We start from the raw sequence: 23180 nt of genomic DNA, 5'->3' as shown, positions 1-23180 counted from the left end.
GAAAGAAAGAGGGAGGGAGCTGGCCTGGACCCTAACAGATGCAATAATATACATCTGCTATTTCAGGCAAGTAATTTTTACCAGTTTAAATCAAGACAGTGTCAGTTCATAAAAGGTGCTGATCTGGTTGCCACACCTGAAGGATGTGGAGGCTTTTGAGAGGGTACAGAAACAAATATCACCACGATGTTGCCAGGTTGTAAGAATTCTAAATGATTTTTATTGATGAGGGTATTAGCTAGGGAGGAAGATTTGTCCAAGTGGAAAGTCAAACCAAGCTTGTAGAAGCTTGCAAAATTCAGGGACAGAATGGATAGTCGGTCTCCCTCCTTCACCTTAAGATTAAAACAGAAAACTTTATGAACAGATAAAGTCCAGAAATCCAAAGAAGTGCAGTTATAAATTTATTCACAACAGTATCCAAACAAGTAAACAGTACTGTAAATTTCTTAAGCGTGAACATCATTTCAACTGCTAGTATTTCTTTACATGTCTTAGCAGTCTAAACCCACTGTACCACAATGAGCTCTATTGCTGTTTAGAATACAGCTCACATACAGGTTTGAATGAATTTGTACAATTGAATGTATTCACTGAATACTACAATATTTACAAGAAAGTCCAGAAATTTCCAGAAAGACTTATTTTTCCTGGTCTTTAGAAAGTGGTCTTCGAAATAGCAGAATATGTGGTTCTAGAAATAAAGAAAAACTGAAGTTAATGGTAATTTATCACATCTCTGCAATGCTCATTAAAAACATTCTGTATGCTTAAAGTTTATTGAGCAAATGTATTAACAAACTAAAAATTTAAGGACAAAAGAATTTGAAATTTCAATGACTGATCAACCCAAATTAAGGTATTCAAAATTCAGTTTTGTTGGTTTGCATTTCAACCGTAATGTTTCACTAAAACATCCATTCACATAGATGCTATGACTTGATAGCTCTGACCAATAGATTAGATTAGATTAGATTACTTACACAGTGTGGAAACAGGCCCTTCGGCCCAACAAGTCCACACTGACCCACCGAAGCGCAACCCACCCATTACCCTATGTTTACCTCTTTACCTAACACTACGGGCAATTTAGCATGGCCAATTCACCTGACCTGCACATCTTCGGACTGTGGGAGGAAACCGGAGCACCCGGAGGAAACCCACGCAGACACGGGGAAAATGTGCAAACTCCACACAATCAGTCACCTGAGTCAGGAAATGAACCCAGGTATCTGGCGTTGTGAGGCAGCAGTACTAACCACTGTACCACCGTGCCGCCCACAAATACATCCTGGTGCAACTCAAATCATTTTTTAAAATAAAGCCAATTTTAGTAAAATGCTTTATCAAATTTGAAAGTGTTTACATGGTAAGGGAAAATAGCCCCTTACCCCATTACAGCAGACTAAAATGCAGTTTAAGTTCACTCAAACTCAAATTTTCCTTTCCCTTAAAGAATGTTTAAGCTACAAGCACGTGGGACCTCTGCTGGTCATAGCAAGTAATGTAAGTACAGTACACAGATGAAAACTGTATTCACCAGCCAACTTTGCAGCTTTCAAGATCAAGTGCAGGTGTGAAATGCTTCACAATCTAATTTAGTAGTTAAAACAACATCTTCTGCTCAGGATTATGTTTTTCTAATTTAATCAACAATAATGCATAATCTTTACTACTTAGAGGGAACAATTCTGGATGAAACCATCGGAGTTTAAGACCCCCCAATAGCAACAGAGCAGCAAATTGGGAGGAAGAGTTTGGAAAGATGCAGAGGTAACTGGGTTGTCATCATGGCTGACTTCAATTTACCTAGTATTGATTGGAACCTCCTCAGTTCAAATAGTTTGGATGGAGCAGTTTTTGACATGAGCCCAGAAAGGATTCCTGACTCCATTTAGATCAGCTGACTAGAGGGGAGGCCATATTGCATTTGATGCTTGGCCACAAACAAGGCCAGGTGTCAGATCTCAGGAGAGCATTGTGGAGATAGTGATCACAACTCCCTGACCTTTACTATACATGAGGAGAAGGACTGGGGCAGACAGTGTAGGAAGTGTTATTTGGGGGAATGGGTGAATTACAATGCTATTAGGCATGTACAGGGGCACAAACTGGGAAGGGATGCTCAGGGAAATGCACACCAGAACTGTGGGGGTTGTTTGGGAGCACTTGCCGAGTGCTGAATAGGTTTGTCTCAGTGGGACAAACCATAAATTGAAAGCAGGAATCATCAGTGCTTCGTCCAGAGGCTCACTGAAGATGTTACTTAGTATGGTGACAAAACATCTGAAAATAAACATTAAAGCTCAGCAAGCAAACCTACATCCAAAACCTCAACCTGAGCTACAAATCTTCTCAAAACTCACTGAGGCAGAGAGATGGTATGGTGAAGGAATATTGGGTGACAAGGGATTGGCTAGTCAAGAGGAAGAAGGAAGCTTAAGAATGAGGCAAGGATTAGACAGGTCTCAAGGGTTACAAGGAAGCCAGGAAGGAACTGAAGAATGGACTTAGAGCTAGAAGGGAGCATAAAAAAGCTTTATTGGGCAGGACTAAGGAAAACCAAAGCATTCAAAATGCGAGGAACAAGAGGATGGCCTGATTAGCCTACATGAGGGTGGGCTAAGCAGGGATAGTGGAGAGAACTTGTACCTGGAGTCAGGTGGTAGAGGAAGTCCTTGAATGAATACTTTGCTTCAGTATTCACTATGAGAGGGACCTTGTCATCTGAGGACAGTGTCAAACAGGCGGATGTTAACGATGTGCTGAAAAGTTTGAAAAACAGGATAGATAAGTCCCCTGGGCCAGATGGGATATACCCAAGCTTTCTACAGGGGGACTGCTGTATCTTTGGCAATGATCTTTGTGTCCTCACTGTCCACTGGAGTAGTGCTAGATGATTGGAGGGTGGCATATGTTATCCCCTTGTTCAAGAAAGGATTAGGGATAATCATGGGAATTGCAGACCAGTCTTGTGTCTGTGGTGGGCAAAGTATTGGAGAGCTTTTGAGACAGGATTTGTGATTACTTGAAAAACCAGTTTGATTAGAGACAGTCAGCATGGCTTGAGGAGCAGGTCATGCTGCACAAACCTCATTGAATTCTTTGAGGATGTGTCAAAACACATTGAAGGTAGCACAGTGAATGTGCTGCATATGGATTTAAGCAAGGGATTTGATAAGGTTGCCCATGGTAAGCTCATTCAGAAAAGTAAGGAAGCATGTGATACAGGGAAATTGGCTGTCTAGATACAGAATTAGTTGGCCCATAGACAGAAGGTGATAGTAGATGGAATATATTCAGCCTGAAGTTTGGTGACCAATGCTGTTCCGTGGAGATATGGGACCTCTGCTCTAATTTTTATAAATGACATGGATGAGGAAGCGGGAAGGTGGATTACTAAGTTTGCCGAAGATTGGAGGATAGTATGGGCGGCTGTTGTCGTCTGCAAATGGGACATTGACAAGATGTTGACCTGGGCTGATAGATGGCAGGGTGAAGTTCAACCTGGAATAGTGTGAACTGATTCACTTTGGAAAGTTGAATGCATAATACAGGGTTAATGGTAGGATTCTTGACAGTGAAGGAACAGAGGGATCTTGGGGTCCATGTCCAGAGTTACCACCTAAGTTGATAGAGTTAAGACATATAGTGTGCTGGCTTTCGTTAGCAGAGCGATTGAGTTCAAGAACCATGAGGTTATGCTGCAACTCTACAGAGCCCTAGTTAAGCCATACTTGGAAAATTTGTCAGTTCTAGTTACCTCATCATAGGAGAGATATGGAAGCTTTAGTGAGGATTTATCAGGACTGTAGAAAGTAATGACTTGTATTAATACCTTTATCAATAATAACCAAAAATAAATCAAACCCCTCCATCTTTAACAAAACCAAAAATTGCTGGAAAGCTCAGCCAGAATGGCAGCATCCATGCAGTCCAGTGACCCTTCTTCAGAACTCATCTTTATACATTCTATCTTTGTATTGTATTTATACACAGATACAAAAATAAGCTTCGATTTTATATGGAAATGCACAACTTTGATTTTACGTAATGAAAAAACTTTGTTAAGAATTAAAAATAATGAGTTGTGATTAACTTTATCTAATAAGGATATTCTTCTCTTCAACATAGTACCTTAAATATGATGTGAAGTCTAGTTCTAGAAAATGGATGAATGTGAATGCATTTTAGCTTGGGTTGTTACTAATTATTTAGACTCTAAGCAACTTGGGCAGTGCACTTACAGAAACCAGGATTGAATTTACTCGGCTGTGGGACCATGGTGTTGGGTTGATAACCATATTGCAAGCTTACACCTTATTAGCAGCAGAATCAAGTCAGACATATTACAATCAGCACTAGCAACCTAACTGTCCTTATACAGGTCCATTAAACAATGATAGTGGCAGGAACTCTTAAGCCTCAACAGAGCTTCTAAGAATACAAGTCCAACATACTACAAGTAAATAAAAGAATTATGAAAATATATTGGGTTAGGAAAAGACCAAATTCAATGCAAAAAGTGATTAATCCTTTAATTGTAATACCTGGCTCATGCATCATGTAGTGAACCCAGCCCAGAGACTGCTGGACACCTAGCTTTCGCCATTCATCTTCTGACATAAGATGAGTTTTTGGTACTTGCTTTGCAAGTTCTTTGGGCAACATGACATGCCTGTTAAAGAATAGATTACAAACAAAATATTAGTTATGTTTATATTATCAGCTATTTAATCTCAGTTGAGTAGATTAAGCAGGTCCAAGTAATTAGTCCTGACAATTAGGACTAAATTCATGCAGCAGAAAAATGCAGCATAACCAATAGCAAATGGAAGTGAATTTTTGTTAATTATTACATCAACAGTGCTTGACAGCACAATTTGAATGTGGTCAAAAACGAGCTTGTCATAGTTCTGAACTATCAGCACAACAGAAACTTCCTTGAACTGAAATAACAGACATTGAAAAACTAGTAATAAAGCTTAGTAAACGTATTAACCTAACATTCTTTTTAAAAAAAAACTGCCTTCCTTACCTGGTCTGGCCTACATTTGAGTCCAGATGCACAGCAGCGTGGTTGATCCTTAACAATTCTCTCGGCAATTAGAGATGTTAATTGCAGCATAGCCGTAGTCACATCAAAAAGATGAAAACATTTCACTCAAAACAAAAGCAATTCTTAAAGTCTTTGAAATCTACTTTTTGCATTTAACCTGTTTTGTTCTGTGCTAAATTTCCCAAATTCTACTCCTAATTTGTTTCCTATTTAAAAATAGGAAGATCATTTTGATATTAGTGTTGGCCCAAGATAGACTCTAAAATTTAATGGGTAGTCACTGAAATTCACCCACAAAGTTAGCACTTATAAAAGTTTTATTCTGCATGCAATGTCCATGCTTAAACCAAGTGCTTTATATGTAAAAAAGCAAAGTCTCCCATTTTAGAGTGGTTTAATAACCTTGAGCTCATCAGTTCGGAAAGTAAAATTTTTTAAACCTGTCTGCCAAAACGTTGTCGTGCAGCTGGCTTAACTACACCATTCCACACTACCCTGAACTGGTGCCACACATTTGGTGCAGGTATGCCAGTAGTTGGAAGGCCATGGTGTAGTGGTAAAGCCTCTGCCCAAGTCAGAAATTCCAGCCGTAAGTTCTGTTCCAAGGCTGCATAGCCAACAGGTTGATCAACTACCTTTATAACCAGCATCCAATTTTGTCTGGATTAGTAAGATCTTTTCTTTTGTTACATATGAAACCAAACCAGAGTATTTTCTCTTGACTTGAGCAGGGCTTTTTGATGTCATGTTTGTTAGATGCCAGTTTTGCAGTTATAGTGGGACAGCTTGATCAGAAGATTAAGAGTCTTCAGCATTACAACTTGAATTTGTTAAAGTTCCAGTTTCAGTATCTATTGCTGTCAGCCATTTCTTAAAAGGAAAGGTGAATCAAATTAAATTGTATGTGCTGCAAGTATGATGCTACAGATCTCTCTACTTGGTACTTCTGCCTAAAGATATTGTAAATACAGCTTTGTCTTCTGTACTCACATGCTAGTCTCTACCATGGACCATCCCGAGTGGAAATGTAAAAATATCCACCAACATTCACATCTGTTTATGGCAGGACTATTGATCAACTATATTGAAGAAGGTTTCTGCCAACTGCTTGCAACATGATTTTGTTTTGGCTTCACTCATTGAGTATCCCCTTTTTCTGACATACCTGGTGCTACTTCTGGCTCGCTTTGCTATGTTTCTCAAAACAGCGAGGTGATTTCTTATCCTTCACTCCAAGTTAAAAAAGGGCAACGGAGGTTACAGCTCGTGATGGCCCACATTTAATAGATCCTTTTAGTTATATTTCAAAGCCGATGATCCAAACAGCAGCTTTAGCCAAGACAGTGAATGGTTGTGATGCCATGCAGGAATCGATCTCAGGGTCAAAATTTAGTACGAATATGATACTCTAACTTGGATAGCTGCAGCCCCAAGTGGAGTTGTTAATCATTGACTCATGGAGCAAGCAGCCCTATCTTGTCTGCCCAGTCTATAAAATGGTTGAGGGTTATCCAGATTTTCTGCTAAAGATAGAACCTGGGAATTCACCACACTATTCAATTTGAAGGTTGCAGTTGGTTATAGCAATCTTGTGAAGAGAAAATTTTCCCAATCAAAAAAAAAAGGCAGCAAACAAACATGTCTATGCAGTGAAATCCTACTGGGGGGGGATAAAAAAAAAAGTGATAATGGTCACTGTCAGTTGTTGTTGCACTGAAATATTGACAGCAACAAGATGCTGGATGTAATAGTCTGTTCTACTATAAAACACATTTCTTCAAGGCAAATTGGCTTTAAAACACACAATTAAAGAATTTAGACTCTCAATTGTAGAATGCAAACTTTCCTTACCTGAATTGGCTATAACAATTCTGGCCCCATAAGTTTAAATGGTGCTGCTTTTGCACAATTTTCACAAGAGATCACGAGAGCAGAGCTAAGTTAGATCAGAACCAACTTATTTGTCTATATGCACAACTGAGCACCATCTTTACATAAAGATGTTTACAAGAAAACAAAAAAAGTTACAGACCCAGAGCTCTCCAGTGTTTTCAAATCTCCATCAAGCCCAAATACAATAGGACGAAGGCTGACAATCATGGTGCTATGTTCCAAGTGAAAATTTGTTTTAACAACAAAGGTACATTTCACAGTTAGAGGTTGTATAGCATAATGCCTTCACTCCAACCGAACTCCTTGAATCTAGTCCGTCTCCACTGACTACTCCTATCCTCCAGTTTAGCAAAAAACATTCTTCAATGTTCACTATACTGAACAGTCTTCCTCAACTTCACAAAAATCAGTATCATGGTCAATTACTAATCAATCAGTTAATGAAACAAAGGTTTTCAATTTGACAAATCAATAATTTGTTTTTAAAAAATGACAATTCCAAGTTCATTTTGCATTACATCAGCACACCTTAGAAAACTCTCAAAGTAGAACATAGCTACACAAGAATGATACAAACTTTAGAGGTTGAGAACTAATCAAACAAATCAGGCCTGCTTTCTGTAGAATTTAGAGGGTTAAAAAGGAATGATTGATTGAATCTGCAAGGTATTAAAGAGGAAGAGGATACAGGTTAGAGAAAGTACTACTTGCATTTGTTGGGGATTCATAACATTGAAAATTACAGTACAGTATAGGCCCTTCGGCCCATGACACTGCACCACCATGTGAAACCAATCTGAAGCCCATCTAACCTACACTATTCCATTCTCACCCATACACCTATCCAATGACCATTTAATGCCCTTAAAGTTGGCGAGTCTACACTGTTGCAGGCAGTGTTCCATATTCCTATATGGAATACAGAAACTACCTCTGATATCTGTCCTATATCTATCACCCCTCAAATTTAGAGCAATGCCCTCATGCTAGCCATCACCATCCTAGGAAAAAGGCCCTCACTGTCCACCCTATCTAACCCTCCGATTATCTCAGGTCTGATTTAAGGTACCTCCTTCTCTAATGAAAACAGCCTCAAGTCCCTCAGCCTTTCCTCTTATGGCCTTCCCTCCATACCAGGCAACATCCAGTAAAATCTCCTCTGAACCCTTTCCAAAGATTCTACATTAGTATATTTTTCAGAGTTCGATAGATTCAGGATCAGTTCCTGTGGATTGGAGGGTGGCTAATGCTGTACCACTTTTTAAGAAAGGAGCGAGAGAGAAAGCAGGAAATTGTAGACCAGTTAGTCTGACCTGACTGGTGAGAAAGATGCTGGAGTCTATTATAAAAGGATGAAAGTGCAACACATCTGGATAGTAGTAACAGGATAGAGGAAATCATGCTTGACTAATCTTCTGGAATTTTTTGAGGATGTAACTCTGAAGATGGATGATGGAGATCCAGTAGATGTAGTGTACCTGGACTTTATCAAATGCTTTCTGAAAGTCCCACATAGGAGGTTAGTGAGCAAAATTAGGGCACATGGTATTGGTGGCAAAGTACTAACTTGGATTGAATGTTGTTTGGCTGATAGGAAACAAAGTAGTAATAAAAATCTCCATTTCAGAATGACAGACAGTGAACAGTGGGGTACCGCAGGGATCAGTGCTGGGACCGCAGCTTTTTACAATATGTTAATGATATAGAAGATGGTATTAGTAATAACATTAGCAAATTTGCTGATGATACTAAGCTGGGTGGCAGGGTGAAATGTGACGAGGATGTTAGGAGATTACAGGGTGACCTGAACAGGTTAGGTGAACAGTCAGATGCATGGCAGATGCAGTTTAATGTGGATAAATGTATGGTTATCCACTTTGGTGGCAAGAACAGGAAGGCAGATTACTACCTAAATGGAATCAATTTAGGTAAAGGGGCAGTACAAAGATGTAGGTGTTCATATGCACAAGTCAATGAAGGTAAGCATGCAGGTACAGCAGGTAGTGAAGAAGGCTAATAGCATGCTGGCCTTCATAACAAGAGGGATTGAGTACAAAAGCGAAGAGGTTCTTCTGCAGCTGTACAGGGCCCCGGTGAGACCACACCTGGGAGTACTGTGTGCAGTTCTGGTCTCCAAATCTGAGGAAAGACATTCTGACTATTGAGGGAGTGCAGCATAGGCTCACGAGGTCAATTCCTGGAATGGCAAGACTACCTTATGCTGAAAAACTGGAGTGACTGGGCATGTATACCCTTGAGTTTAGAAGACAGAGGGGATCTGATTGAGACATAAGATTATGAAAGGATTGGACACTCTGGAGGCAGGAAACATGTTTCCACTGATGAGCAAGTGCCAAACCAGAGGACGCAGCTTAAAAATACAGGGTAGACCATTTAGGACAGAGATGAGAAACGTCTTCACCCAGAAAGTGGTGGCTGTGTGGAATGCTCTGCCCCAAGAGGGCAGTGAGGCCCAGTCTCTAGATTTATTTAAGAAATAGTTGGATAGAGCTCTCAAGGATAGTGGAATCAGGGGTTATGGAGATAAGGCAGGAACAGGATACTGAATAAGGATGATCAGCCATGATCATATTGAATGGTGGTGCAGGTTCAATGGGCAGAATGGTCTACTCCTGTACCTATTGTCTAAAAATCCACATATCCTATACAAGGCTTAACCAAGCCAAATCCAAAACTCGGTTATCTGCCATGGAGAGATTCAGAACGTTAGCCAGGATTTCTAGATTGCTAGTGCAGTGAGATTACTAACATGCCAACGCTTGCCCGATTGACACACTGGGGGGAGAAAAAAAGCTGTATCTCCAGACATGTAAGGACTCATAACAGAAATCATTAGCACAAGTGATGCTTTGCAGTAAAAAGCTGATAGTCTGGACAAGCATTTGTCGCCCTTCTGAAGTCAGGTTTTGCTATCCTATCCATTTTTGCCACACATGGTCTGCGTTGAAACTGCTTATTTGTCAATCGGAACTTTTACGAGTGACCTTGCCGGACCGCTGGCCTGCGTTACAAGTGCAGCGAGACCGTTAACGAGATGGCGCGGCAGGATGTAAAAGCGGCACGTCGGAGAGAGCCGGGAAAAGTTGGGAGAGCGCAGGAGGGGGTGGGCCAAGAATACTGTGAGCTGTCGGTGTCCTCTCCAACGGTCACATCATCAGCTCGCCACCGGGAGAAAATTCGAACTCCTAATAAAACACCAAGGAGGCCGGAGCAGTACCCAAACCAGCCTACTCCAGTTATTACTTATCAAAACTTAGACATTTTTATCAAGTACTTTTCACACACTTAACATGCTGACCTTGTAAAAACAACATTTGCTCGGATGCAGTGAAGTTGAGTTCACGGCGTACGATCGCGATTGCCAACTGTCAACATTTAGAGAGGAAAAACATCCAAAACTACAAATGTCGCCGTCTGCTTGTTCGGCAATAATTAAAGTCCGAGATAGAATACTTCATAAAGCACTCTGGATGACGTAACTCCTACCTGTATTCGTACTGGTCATCATAATATTTGTCTGAGTAATAGATTTGTTTATTCGCCATAACTGTCTTCCCTTCTGTACTAGTTCGGCCGGTGAAAAATTACCACCTAACACCGTGCCGAATCACTAGCCACTCTCCCCCAACCGCCCCGCCTCCCACCTTACGGGCCACGAGGCGATTTGAATCACACGGCCCACACCAATTGGCCCACCGGTATGGCCACGTGACACAGCGGCGGCTGTGGGCGCGCGAGCCAGCACTCAGCTAACGGTAAAGTCACTAGCACGAGGAAGTGGCGCGCGACCTGGTGACTTCAATACTTAACCTAGCGTTAGATAGTGGTCTTTGTCACAGGAGTCGTTTCTGGCGATTATTTAAGATCATAACATCGTAAGACATGGGAGCAGAAATTAGGCCATTCAGCCCATCAAGTCTGCTCAGACATTCAATTAAGCCTGAAAAGTTTCTCAACCGCTTTCTTCCCGAAACTCTTGATCCTTTGGTTGTGAATGGTTCGCTTTTCCTTTAAGAGCCTTGCCCTTAAACACTAACCTTGGCTTCAAGTATTTAATTTGTTTTTGGCTCCCACCATGAATTTTGGTGACATAATTTATCCATACACATAGGATTCCCTTACCATTTACAAAATAAATTACATTGCTGTTGAATAATAGTGATTAAATATACAAGTGAAATTTGAAGTAGACCAGTCACCAGAGAATCCTATAGTATGTCAGCCAGATAAAAATCAATTTAGAAAGATGGACTATTTGAAGGACATGTAGACTTATGAAATACATTTTGAGTTTGATAAACTTAAAGCAGCTTGAAGTGTGTGGAGTAAAATGTCTTTAGCTATGAGTTTTCAAAAAGGTTGGAGAGAGAGTGAGAAATGGGTACTTCAAAGTATTCACAGATGACCTCAGGATGAGGTTGGGAGATTGGAGGAGGAAGAGATGAGCTGAAGAAGGTATGGGATGGTTTTAGGGACAAATGCTTCCCACAAAGTCAGGAGTAAAAACAGCAGGGTGGCAATTACGAGCAACAGAAGAGCAGCTAGTTCGGAGATAAGGGACATCTTAATGGAAGATTTGGCAAATATAAGGAATAATAAAAGACAAGCATTCTTACTGGAAGAAATAAGGTGGAATTGAAGAGGAAAATCTTTGAACTGAGGGCTAGGCAAAGTCACCATAAAGAGACCTCACGGCTGCGATCTCATTAGAGGGAGACGATGGATGGTGGTTAACCTGAAGGCTACCATGCCTCAGGCAAGGCGAGACTAAGGAGAATCGTAGATTCATAGAGATTACAGCACAGAAACAGACTCTTTCTTCCAACTTGTCCATGCTAACCAGCTATCTTAAATAAACCTAATGTTTAAGGGTAAGGCACTTAAAAGGAAATACAAACCATTCACAACTAAAGAATCAAGGGTTATGGGGAGAAAGTGGTTGAAAAACTTTTCAACCTTAATTGAATGGCTGAGCAGACTTGATGGGCTGAATGGCCTAATTTCTGCTTCAATGTCTTATGATGTTATGATCTTAAACAGTCTTCAGAAGCGTCTCCTGCGACAAAGACCGCTATCAAATGCTAGGTTAAGTATTGAAGTCACCAGGGCGCATGCCACATCCTTGTGCTAGTGACTTAACCATTAGCTTAGCGCTGACTTGCACGCCCACTGCCACCTCAGCATCAAGTGGCCAGACATTTGCCAGCATTTGGCCCATATCCCTCTAAACCCTTTCTATTCAACCATCCAACCCAAACTCTGGATCCGTTATGTAGATGATACCTTTGCCATCGCTAAACATACATAACTAGAAGAAACCCACCCCACATCAATAACATCCTCACTGGAATAAAGTTCACAAAAGAAAGGAAAACAACAGCAGGCCCCCCATCCTGGACATGTTAGTGGAATGCATGCCTACAGGTGAACTCCACAGACCAGCGTGTACAGGAAGAACACCCATACAGACCAAATACTGAACTACAACAGCAACCACCCCAGCACCCACAAACAAGGAAGCACTGCTGCAACCTGGAACTCCAGAAGGCAGAACAGGAACACTTATTCAAGGGATTTAAACGAAATGGGTACCCAAAAAGCACGATCATCTGATAATTATGCAAAAACCTAAAGAAGAAAACACTGCATGACTAGACACAATAGTGACCATACAGTACATAAAAGAAATATCAGAATGACTACCTGACCACTTAGATCCTTATTGGCCAACAAACCAGTAAACATCTTTCACCAGCTCCTCACAAAGGTTAAAGACACATCACCCACATCCAATGGGACGAACGTTATCTACAAGGTACCCTGCAAAGACTGAAAATACTACATAGGACAAACAGGAAGAAAACTGACCATAGGACTGCATGAACATCAGCTTGCCACTGCCAGATATGACCAGTACTCTCATTCCAACCACAGAGATAATGAAGGACACAAATTCAACTGGGACAATGTAACAATCCTAGCACAGGTTAAACAGAGACACCCAAGAGAATTCCTTGAAGCCTGGCACTCCAAGATGAACTCAATCAAAGAACACATTGAATTGGACCACATATACAAACCACTCAGATACAGAACTAGAAGAATAAAAAAAAGAGACACATAATACTAGGGGGACAGACCATCAAAACTGTATCGAAGATGCACTGACAATGTCATCGAACGAGGCGACAAAACATCTGCAGAAAACCACACCTAGCTGGCGAATGAATCTACAACCTTCCTATTTCTGAAGAAGGACTTATGCCCAAAACGTTGATTCTCCTGCTCCTTGGATGCTGCCTGACCTGCTGCACTTTTCCAACAGCACATTTTTCAGCAGCAACCTTCCTATTCAGACACACATCCAGATGCCTTTTAAATGTTGTAATTGTACCAGCCTTCACCACTTCCTCTGGCAGCTCATTCCGTACGTGCACCACCCTCTGTGTGAAAAAGTTGGCCCATGGATCCCTTTAAAATCTTTCCCATCTCACCTTAAACCTATGCCCTCTAGTTTTGGACATGCTACCCTGGGGAAAAAAGATCTTGGCTAGTTCACTCTATCCATGCCCCTCATGATTTTATAAACATTATAAGGTCACCCCTCAGTCTCTGATGCTCCATGGAAAAAACACCCCAGCCTATTCAGCCTCTCCCTGGCAACACCCTTGAAAATCTTTTCTGAACCCTTTCAAGTATAACAATATCTTTCCTATAGCAGGAAGATCAGAATTGAATTCAATAATCTAAAAGTGGCTTTATCAATGTCCTGTACAGCTATAACTCCTATATTCAATGCACTTACCAATGAAGGCAAGCGTGCTTTCTTCACCATCCTGTCTAACTGCGACTCCACTTTTAAGCAACAATACACATGCAGCCAAGGTCTCTTGGTGCTCACTCATTTAGTGCTACCTGCATACTTACAGCATCTCTACTGTGCCTTGCCTTGCTTTGCTTTTTTATACTTTCCCTCCTCACCCAGAGCTTAAAAGCTAACAGTGTTGCTCCATTTCCTTGTGGTTTAGTGCAGATACAAAGCTTGTCATGCTTGGCAGTAGTAATCACACAAGGGAGTGAACATCTTGCTGTATGATGCAATGTTACATCAATCTTATATCTACACCATGTGGCAGCAACTTACAGTGTGAACACACTTCATATGTTACAAATCTCAAAATTTGAGGGGTGTAGTTTTATCCCTGCTCAAGCTATTATTGGCCCAAGCAAGTCCCAGACTGAAATCATCACTAAACACATCTTCCCATCCCTCCCCCTGTCTGCATTCCGCAGAGATGGTTCCCTCCGGAATAACCTAGTCCACTCCTCCATCACACCTAACACCTCTCTCATCACATACAGCACTTTCCCATGCAATCGCAGAAGGTGCAACACCTGCCCCTTTACTTCTTCCATGTTCACCATCCAAGGCCCCAAACACTTATTTTAGATTAAGCACTTGCACTTGCACCTCTTTCAATTTGGTCTATTGCATTCGTTGCTCCCAATGTGGTCTCCTCTATATTGGAAAGACTGGATGATCACTTTGCTGAGCACCTTCGGTCTGTACGCAATCAGGTTCCGGATGTTCCGATGGCTTGCCACTTCCACACACAATCCTGCTCCCATGCCCACATGTCTGTCCTTGGCCTGCTACAATGTTCCAGTGAAGCTCAACGCAAACTGGAGGAACAGCATCTCACCTTCCAACTAGGCAAGTTACAGCCTGCCGGTCTCAACATTGAATGCAACAATTTCAGATGATTATCCCATCGCGACCCCTCTATTTTCATTCAGCTCCGCAATTTTATTTCATTTATCTTTTTTTAATATATTTTTTTCACCGTTCTGTACCTCTTATCTTTTGATTGTCTCTCTTTCTCTCGCTCCCCACTCTCTCATCATCTTTTTCCTCTCCTCTTCCCCCTTTGCTACCCTTCTCCCCTGTTTTCCATTTTGCCTCTGCTTCACCCAATCCCTCCATCCCCCACATATTTTGTCACATAGCCTTGGTCATTCACAGCTCCTAATCATGCTATAATCTCTCTATGCACTGTCATTATCACCTCTTTTTTGCTACCTTTGCTTCTAGAACCATGACTCACCTCTCAGCCTGGTATAAATACCTCCCTATTTCTCCTTTAGCTTTGACAAAGGGTCAGTTAGACTCAAAACGTCTGCTCTTTTCTCTCCTTACAGATGCTGCCAGACTTGCTGAGATTTTCCAGTATTGTCTCTTTTTTGGTTTCTGAAATCTGGCTTGCTTGATCATACAATAAAATAAAGAACTGTATATGCTGGAAATCTGAAAGATAAACAGAAATTGCTGGAGAAACTCAGAACTGAAGAAAGATTATCAACCTTGTCACGTTAACTACAATTTCTGTCCACAGATAAGATCATAATAAGCAGGAACAGGAGTAGGCCATTTGGCCTCCAGCTATCAGTAGGATGATGGCTCATCCAACACTCCTCACGTTCACTTTCCTGTCCTTTTCCCATAAACCTTGGTTCCCGTACTGATCAAGAATCTATCTCAACATTAAATATTCACAATAATCCTGCCTCCAAAGGACTCCTGAAACATCAACTTCTCCACCTCCTGATACTTACCTGGCTTGTTGTGTTCTTCAAGCCTCCTACCTGTCTATTTTGGATTCCAGCATCTGTAGTTTTTTTTTGTCTCTCTCCACAGCTTTCTGTGGCAAGGAGTTCCAAAAACCCATGACCCTCTGAGAGAAGAAATTTATCTTCAATCTTAAATTGGTGCCCCTTTGTTCTGAGACTATGCCCTCTGGTCCTAGAATCTTTTAAGAGGGGAAATATTCTCTCAGCATTTACTTACTTTGTGTTACTTTGTGTTGCAACTTTCGAAGGTTTTACCCAGACCTGCTGAGTTTCTCCAGCAATGTTTGTTTTCAGACCTGCTGAGTTTCTCCAGCAATGTTTGTTAGAATTCCTACAGTGTGGAAACAGGCCCTTTGGCCCAACAAGTCCACACTGCACCTCCGAAGAGTATCTCACCCAGATCCATTACCTTACATTTCCTCTGACTACTACACCTAAGCTACACATCCTGAATACAATGGCAATTTAGATGAGATTCCCTACAGTGTGGAACAGGCCCTTTGGCCCAACCAGTTCACACCAATCCTCTGAAGAGTAATCCACCCAGACCCATTTTCTAATGCACCTAACATTATGGGCAATTTAGCATGGCCAATTCACCTGACCTGCACATCTTTGGACTGTGAGAGGAAACCGGAGCACCCGGAGGAAACCCATACAGACACACGGAGAATGTGCAAACTCCACACAGACAGTCACCCAAGGCTGGAATCAAACCTGGGACCCTGGTGCTGTGAGGCTGCAGTGCTAACCACTGCCATCCCTGATAAATCATATTTCACTATACAAATAAAAATGATAAAACAGAACCAACCAAGCTATTTATGTGATTAGATGATGCAAAATTGAGGGCTTAATCAAAAAGAAAAAAAGAGATATAGGTAACATTTAGGAATCTGAAGACAGACAGTGTTCATGAAGAATGCACTGTTAGGAAGAAAGAACTCATGCAAGGAATTAGGAGAGCTAACAGGGCCATGAAATGTCTTTGGCAAACCGAATTAAGAAAAATTCCAAGGCATTTAATTCACATATATAGGGCAAGATAGGGAATGGGAAGGTCCACTCAAGGACAAAGGAGCAAATTGACGAATGGAGCCTGAGGAAGTGTGTGAGGTCCTTAACAAATATGTTGTGTAGGTTTTCAAGAAGGAGAAGGACGTGTTGGAGGTGAGTCTCAGGTGGGTTATGTTGATACTCTGGGGCATGTCAAAATAAAAAAAATTAGGAGGTATTGAGTGTTTTAAAAAGCATGAAGGTAGAAATGCCAAGGACCTGATGGGATCTATCTCAGAATGATGAGGGAGGCAAGTGAGGAAATTGCTGGGACCTTGTAAAAAATCTTTCTATCCTCTTTAGTCATACAGAGGTCCCAGAAAACTAGAGAATAGCCACTGTTTCTTTGTTTGAGAAGAACAACAGGGATAATCTGGGAAATTACAGGCTAGTGAGCCTTACATCAGTGGTAATTAGTGGAGAAGTCACTTCAGGATAAGATTTACTCACATTTGGAAAAATATGGACTTATTGATGATAGGCTTTGTGTGGAGAAGTTTGCATCTCACCAACTTGATTGAATTTTTTGAGAAAGTGACAAAGATGATTGGTAGATGCTGTCTGTATGGACTTTAGCAAGGCCTTTGACAAGGTCCCTCATGGCAAGTTGAAACAAAAGATGAAATCTAATCAGTTATGGAGTGAGCTGGTAAGATGTTACAGAACTGGCTTACTCATTAGAAGACACAAAGTAGCAGTCGAAGGATGTTTGTCAGATTGGAGATCTGTGACCAGTGGTGTCCCATTCGGATCTGTGTTGGGACCCCTCTGTTTGAAATACATAAATGATCTGGAGGAGAATGTTAGTGGCTTGATTAGTAAGTTTGTACATGATGCAAAATTGGAGGAGCTATGGAGATTGAGGAGGATTGCCAGAGGATACAACAGGATTATAGATAGTCTGGAGATTAGGGCAGAGTTATGGACAGATGCGAGGTCATGCATTTTGGATGATTGAATGCAGGAGGGAAGTATACAGCAAATGGCAGACCTCTTTGTGGCACCAACATACAGGATGATCTAGGCATACAGGTCCACAGTTCCCTTAAAGTGGTAACACAAGTGGATAACTTGGAGGCAGTGAGGTCTACAGATGCTGGAGATCAGAGTTGAGAGTGCGTTGCTGGAAAAGCACAGCAGGTCAGGCAGCATCCGAAGAGCAGGAAGGACTCTGTCCGGAAACATAGATTTTCTGCTCCTCGGATGCTGCCTGACCTGCTGTGCTTATCCAGCAACACATTCTCAATACAAGTGGATAAGGTGACCTAGAAGGTGTATGACATTCTTGCCTTTATTGGTTGAGGCATAGAGTAAAAAAGTTAGCAAGTCATGTTGCAGGTGTATAGAACTTAAGTTAGGCCACATCTTGAAAATTGTGTAGTTAGGTCACCACACCACCAGAAGGACGTGGAGGCTTCGGAGAGGGTTCTGAAAAGGTTTACTAGGATGCTGCCTGGTTTGGATGGTATTACCTATGAGGAGCAATTGGACAAACCTGGTTTGTTTTCATTTGAACATTGAAGAATGAGGGGAGACCAGATAGAAGTTTATACAATTATGAGAGGCATCAAATAAATGGATAATCAGAATCTTTTTCCTCAAGTAGAAATGTCAATTATTTGTGTCATAGATAAATAGGTGTAAGTTTAAAGAAGATGTGAGAGGCAAGCTTTTTACACAGAGAATGCTACGTTCTTGGAGGAGGAGCTGGTGGAAGTGAATACAATAGTAATCTTTAAGGGAAATCTTGACAGATATGGGAATGGGCCAGGAATAGAGGACAGTGTAGAAGTAAAAGATTTTTTGTTTAGAAAGGCATCATGTGATAGTGTAGTCTTGGTGGGATGAAGGGCCTGTTCTAGTGCTGTACTGTTCTTTGTTCTTCCTTTGTAACAGAACTTGAAACTGTCCAAAATATAGAGTAAGAGTACAATTAAGAAAATACAATCCTATCTCTTCCAACACCATCACTTCACTCACAAACCAGAGAGAGTTTGCTTCTTTATCACATCTATAGATTTAGCAACTGTTTTTGTCAATTCCCTGTCTTGCGAGTTTGGTAGCCTCTTCCTTGTTCAATGACATAACTGAGCTTAAATTTTCTCAACTTCAATCTCTTCAGGATTCTAACCAAACACTTCTAGTCTGAACTCCAAATTAAAATCCTTACATTGAAGTAGTCTATTTTCTAACACTTCTGAACTAACTAATTTCTTCAGCAATAACTTTCACACATTTAATTTCTGCTAGGAATTTTGTGAATGGTAAAACAACAGCTTTCCAGAGCTTTTGGTTTTTTTCCCTAAATGAAATAAAACAATCCTGATCCTTTTAACTGAAACAAGCTGCTTTATTCAGTGGTACAATGATCTCTTGAAGAAACTGGGGATATTTCATTAAATGTGTTTGCTATAAGAGATATATCAAAGCCATGGAAAGGATATGGCAGGAACAAAAGGTTTCAGTTATACGTTGGAACTTGAGAAAATGTAGTTATTTTCATTTAAACAAAAAATGTTGAGCAGAAGGATCATTGTGAGAAAATTTGATGAACTAGAGTAGATTTTAGAAAAGAAGCTGATTAAATCCTTGAAAAGATAAGAGACAATGAAGTGAAAAAAAGGTGTATGAATGTGATTAATTTTGTGTCTCTTTAAGGAATCTGGCACACACGTGATTGGCTAGATGGCCTGCTATATTAGAAATTATAGTGGTCTTGATCTAGTCTATTCTTTATAAGTTTGCAACCTCTTTTTCAATGACCAACACTACAATCATCTGGAAGAAAAATATCCTTTTGTTTGTCATAAATTACTTGCTTTTAATTTTATGTCTAAAATGAGAAGACCTAGTTATATCAATCTGAGACAACATCTGTTCCTATCTACCCTATGTAATTTCCTCTATCATTATAAGCATTTCTATCAAATCACCCTGTAATTTCTTCCATTCAAATGAAACAATTCAAATCTTCCTTGCAATAGGCAATTTCTGATCATTTAAAGATTTTATCATTTCTTACATAAATAACTTTTGTTTGTGTAGAAACAATACAGTATACCTTACTCCAGTTATGTTCTCTTTGCATTCTTTAAACTAGCTTTGCAATGCAATTTTCTGCTCCTTCTGAAATAGTTTCCTGCATGGCACCTTGTCAGAGGCTTTCTAGAAGTTCAGATAAATTTGATATAAACTAGCTGATTTTGATTTGAAGAATATGTTTTGATATCTTTGAGATTATCTTCTCATTGTCTTTTACTTTTGCTGTTACCTCCACATCATTGCTTATTACAACCCATAAGTTATGTACACCCTCTTCAATTTTAGATTGTTTAGCTTAATACAGTATCAAAGGAGGCCATTTGTTTCATTATATGTAAGCTATTATTTGAAAGAGCTATCAAAGGAGTTCCACTCCCTTGATCTTTCTTCATAGCCCTGATGCTTCCCCCTTCAAAAATTTTTTCAGTTCCCTTTTTGAATTCCTTTATTCAATCTTATAGAGTCATAGAGTCATACAGTGTGGAAACAGACCCTTTAGTCCAACGTGACCATGTCAACCCAACTTCCCAAACTAAACTAGTCCCATTTGCCTGAGGTTGGCCCACGTCTAAACCTGTCCTATTCATGTACCCATCCAAATGAATTTTAAATGATGTGACTGTACCAGCATCTATCACTTTCTCAGGCATTCCACACATGAACCTCCCTCTGTGTGAAAACATTGCCCATCAGATCTGTTAAATTTCTCCCCTCTCACCTGAAAAGCATTCCCTCTAGTTTTGAACTCCCCCGTTCAAGGGAAAAAATATTTGCTATTCATCTTATCTATGCCTCCCATGATCTTATACACATCTATAAGGTCACTCCTCAGCCAAAATTCTTGTAAGGAATGATAGTGTAGCAACAGGTCTGTTGTTAACTGCTTCCTATCTCCCTCATTTCTAGGACAGAGGGGTAACAATCAATATTTTCTAATATGATAAGACCTTTCAGACTGGCATCTGAAGTGTATTTGTTTTAATACGCGATGTATGACAGGTAAGGCAGATGAACATCATTGAGCTTTAGAGGCCACTATTTGTAACCCATATCTGACCTAAATAGAGTACCCACTGAGTTAAAAGTCTCTGAGTTAGTGGAGGGTGCACGCAAACATTTTGCTGGTGAATTCTCTGTTACCTGAGTGCCACCAAAAATGGATGCAAGAGAAAACAGTAGCTGGATAAAAGCTTGTACGTTTTCTATGTTGGCGATCCATTGGTGTCTTATTGTCCCTGAATGAGCAATCCTGATCTTCCCCAGTTAATCGCAATACTTTTTTTTCTTTCAAGAGAGCAAGGAGCCTGATGTTTGCTATTCTAACCCTGTCTCATCAATCTTGACCTCTCAGTTTGGTTGTGAGTCAGTTTTCCCACCATGAGATGAAAGTGGGATTGAATATGATGGACATGAATGCAAGAGTAACTAGTGGTTATCATGGACAGGAGAGGTAGTGGGACATCCATAATGAATGTGTACGAAGGCTAAAGGGCAGAAAAGACCAGGGAGTTTGGGAGAATGAGGTGGGTGAGAGCTCTTGGGTGGACATACATGCAATACTGAAAAGTGCAATTCATAATCCTTGGTGAGATGCATATGTGGTGGTAGAGTTAGAGTCAATGCTGGGCCTTTGACTATGAGGTAGCAGCGAAAATGATGGCAATTACCCTTATGGATTGCAGAAGATCAGGATTTTCATCCATCACTGCATTATATTACATTTAGCACTGGATACAGCACTAACCCATGTTATTTCTGTGCAGGTTGGTTCTGTTGGTGTGGTCAGCAAGAAACCAAAGTGATCTCCACCACCCTGTCCATCAGCACCTGCACATATCTCTCCTGGAATGTGTTATGTTATTCAGGTGGATATCCTCAATAGGTATGGGTTACTACCGGATTAAACTACAGTACCTCGGGCATATACCTGAGGCCGTTACCTGTCAAGTTTACCAGTGGTCCCTATTGACTGTATGGTCCTGGGTTTATCGCAGGTCTCTAGGTCCCTTCAGTTTATCCTTTCACCTAGGAGTGAGAGGGATTCACTTTAAGTCAATCCTAATGCCTTCTCAGCTAAGTTCTAGACTTAACATACCAACACAAAGGTAAACATATCTTATCAAATAAAGGTTCGGCGAATACGAAGTGTGTGGTGTAAAATATAATAGAAATTTATCACTATAATAAGTTGAATACTCACAATCAGATGTTTTCAGTTAATCACAATCGTTACAGCCTTTTTGAATGTTCTTAAAAGATACCTAGGATAAAAGCAGAGCTTAATACCTGAGTGTCCCAAATGGGATCTTCTTAGACTAGCGTGTTTCAGCTAGTTAGTTCAGATTGATCTTTTTCAGGCTAGAATGCAGTGTCTCAACCGAGAATCTTTTAGGCAGGCGTATTTCAGCAAGCTCTTAGCCGTCCGTATGTTTCATCCGATCGGTCTGTATTTTGCACAAATGTGTCTTTTCTGCAAGCCTGGTGGTTCAGTGGATCTGCAGTTAAGCCGAGATGGTTGGGTGACTCATTGTCTGTGTTTCAAGACAAGACTGAGTTCTGTCTGTTTTAGCTCTGCTTTTATCCCTTACAGTCTAAGTTAAGCAATTACATCATTTGTTTAAAGAACTGGAATCTCAAACTGTGCCTCGGTCAGCATTGTTTAAAGGTCGCGTTAAACACTTAATTAGCTGAGAAAACAATAAGTAGCTGATAAGTAGCTGGTAAAGAACAGCTGCCACGTAGTCATAGTTATACTTAATTGTTGCTAGGCTAAAATACAATAAAGAGTTAATAGTATCATTGTTGCTACAATCTAATATAATCAGGTAAAATTCCACAGAAGAATTGAGTCTTTTCATGAAGAAGTAGACGGATCCCATGACACTTAACGAGTTAATAGCATCATTGCTGTTAAGCTTAATCTTATACAATATAATATAATCAGGTAAAATTCCACAGAGGAATCGAGTCTTTTCATGAAGAAGTAGACGGATCCCATGACACTTAACGAGTTAATAGCATCATTGTTGTTAAGCTTAATCTTATACAATATAATATAATCAGATAAAATTCCACAGAGGAATCGAGTCTTTTCATGAAGAAGTAATGGATCCCGTGACATCCCCCTCTTGAAAAGTGAGATTTCCCCATGTGTCTTTAAAAAGTTCAAATGATAGCTGAACAGAGTTCTACAATGATTGTTGTACCAATAGCAGCATGTATCAGGAGTTTTTCGTTTTTCTGCGCTCCATTATTATTATCTTCACTTTATTCATCAGCGGTGTAGTTTGTTGCAGTTGACGCTCTTATTATGAGAGCTATTGTGAGTAAAGCGGAAAAGGCAACATTAAATCAACGCATACATTTCATTTAATTATGCGAAATCATTCTGAGTCAGACTTCCCATGGCGGGTTTCATGATCAGATTCAGTTGTTGGGGTTCCGATGAATTTCATCAGTGGATTTCGTTTCCAATCATGTT

The 23180-nt window shown here is 40.5% G+C and overlaps 1 protein-coding gene across 1 annotated transcript; it reads right to left on the bottom strand.

Moving 5' to 3' along the window:
* Positions 1-296: 296 nt before the first annotated feature.
* LOC132828339 (cyclin-dependent kinases regulatory subunit 2) lies at positions 297-10609 on the bottom strand. The gene is made up of 3 exons (XM_060845362.1): positions 10460-10609; positions 4551-4678; positions 297-694 (listed from the first exon to the last, which is right to left on the bottom strand). Exons 1-3 carry the CDS (start codon positions 10516-10518, stop codon positions 642-644), a joined length of 240 nt encoding a protein of 79 aa, XP_060701345.1. The 5' UTR covers positions 10519-10609; the 3' UTR covers positions 297-641.
* Between the last annotated feature and the right edge of the window lie 12571 nt (positions 10610-23180).

Source organism: Hemiscyllium ocellatum, chromosome 2, assembly GCF_020745735.1.
Source record: "Hemiscyllium ocellatum isolate sHemOce1 chromosome 2, sHemOce1.pat.X.cur, whole genome shotgun sequence".
In the NCBI taxonomy this organism is placed as follows: Eukaryota; Metazoa; Chordata; class Chondrichthyes; order Orectolobiformes; family Hemiscylliidae; genus Hemiscyllium; species Hemiscyllium ocellatum.
Note: the sequence above shows the minus strand (reverse complement) of the source record. Positions and strands in the feature narration are given on the sequence as shown.

What these genes read in the sequence shown, in the direction of transcription:
- LOC132828339 (XM_060845362.1), bottom strand. Translation starts at nt 10,518, where the DNA reads ATGGCGAATAAACAAATCTATTACTCAGACAAATATTATGATGACCAG. An exon ending in GATGACCAGTACGAATACAG is followed by an intron (nt 4,679 to 10,459) that starts GTAGGAGTTACG and finishes ATTCTTTAACAG; the next exon opens with GCATGTCATGTTGCCCAAAG. An exon ending in CTACATGATGCATGAGCCAG is followed by an intron (nt 695 to 4,550) that starts GTATTACAATTA and finishes CTTTATTTCTAG; the next exon opens with AACCACATATTCTGCTATTT.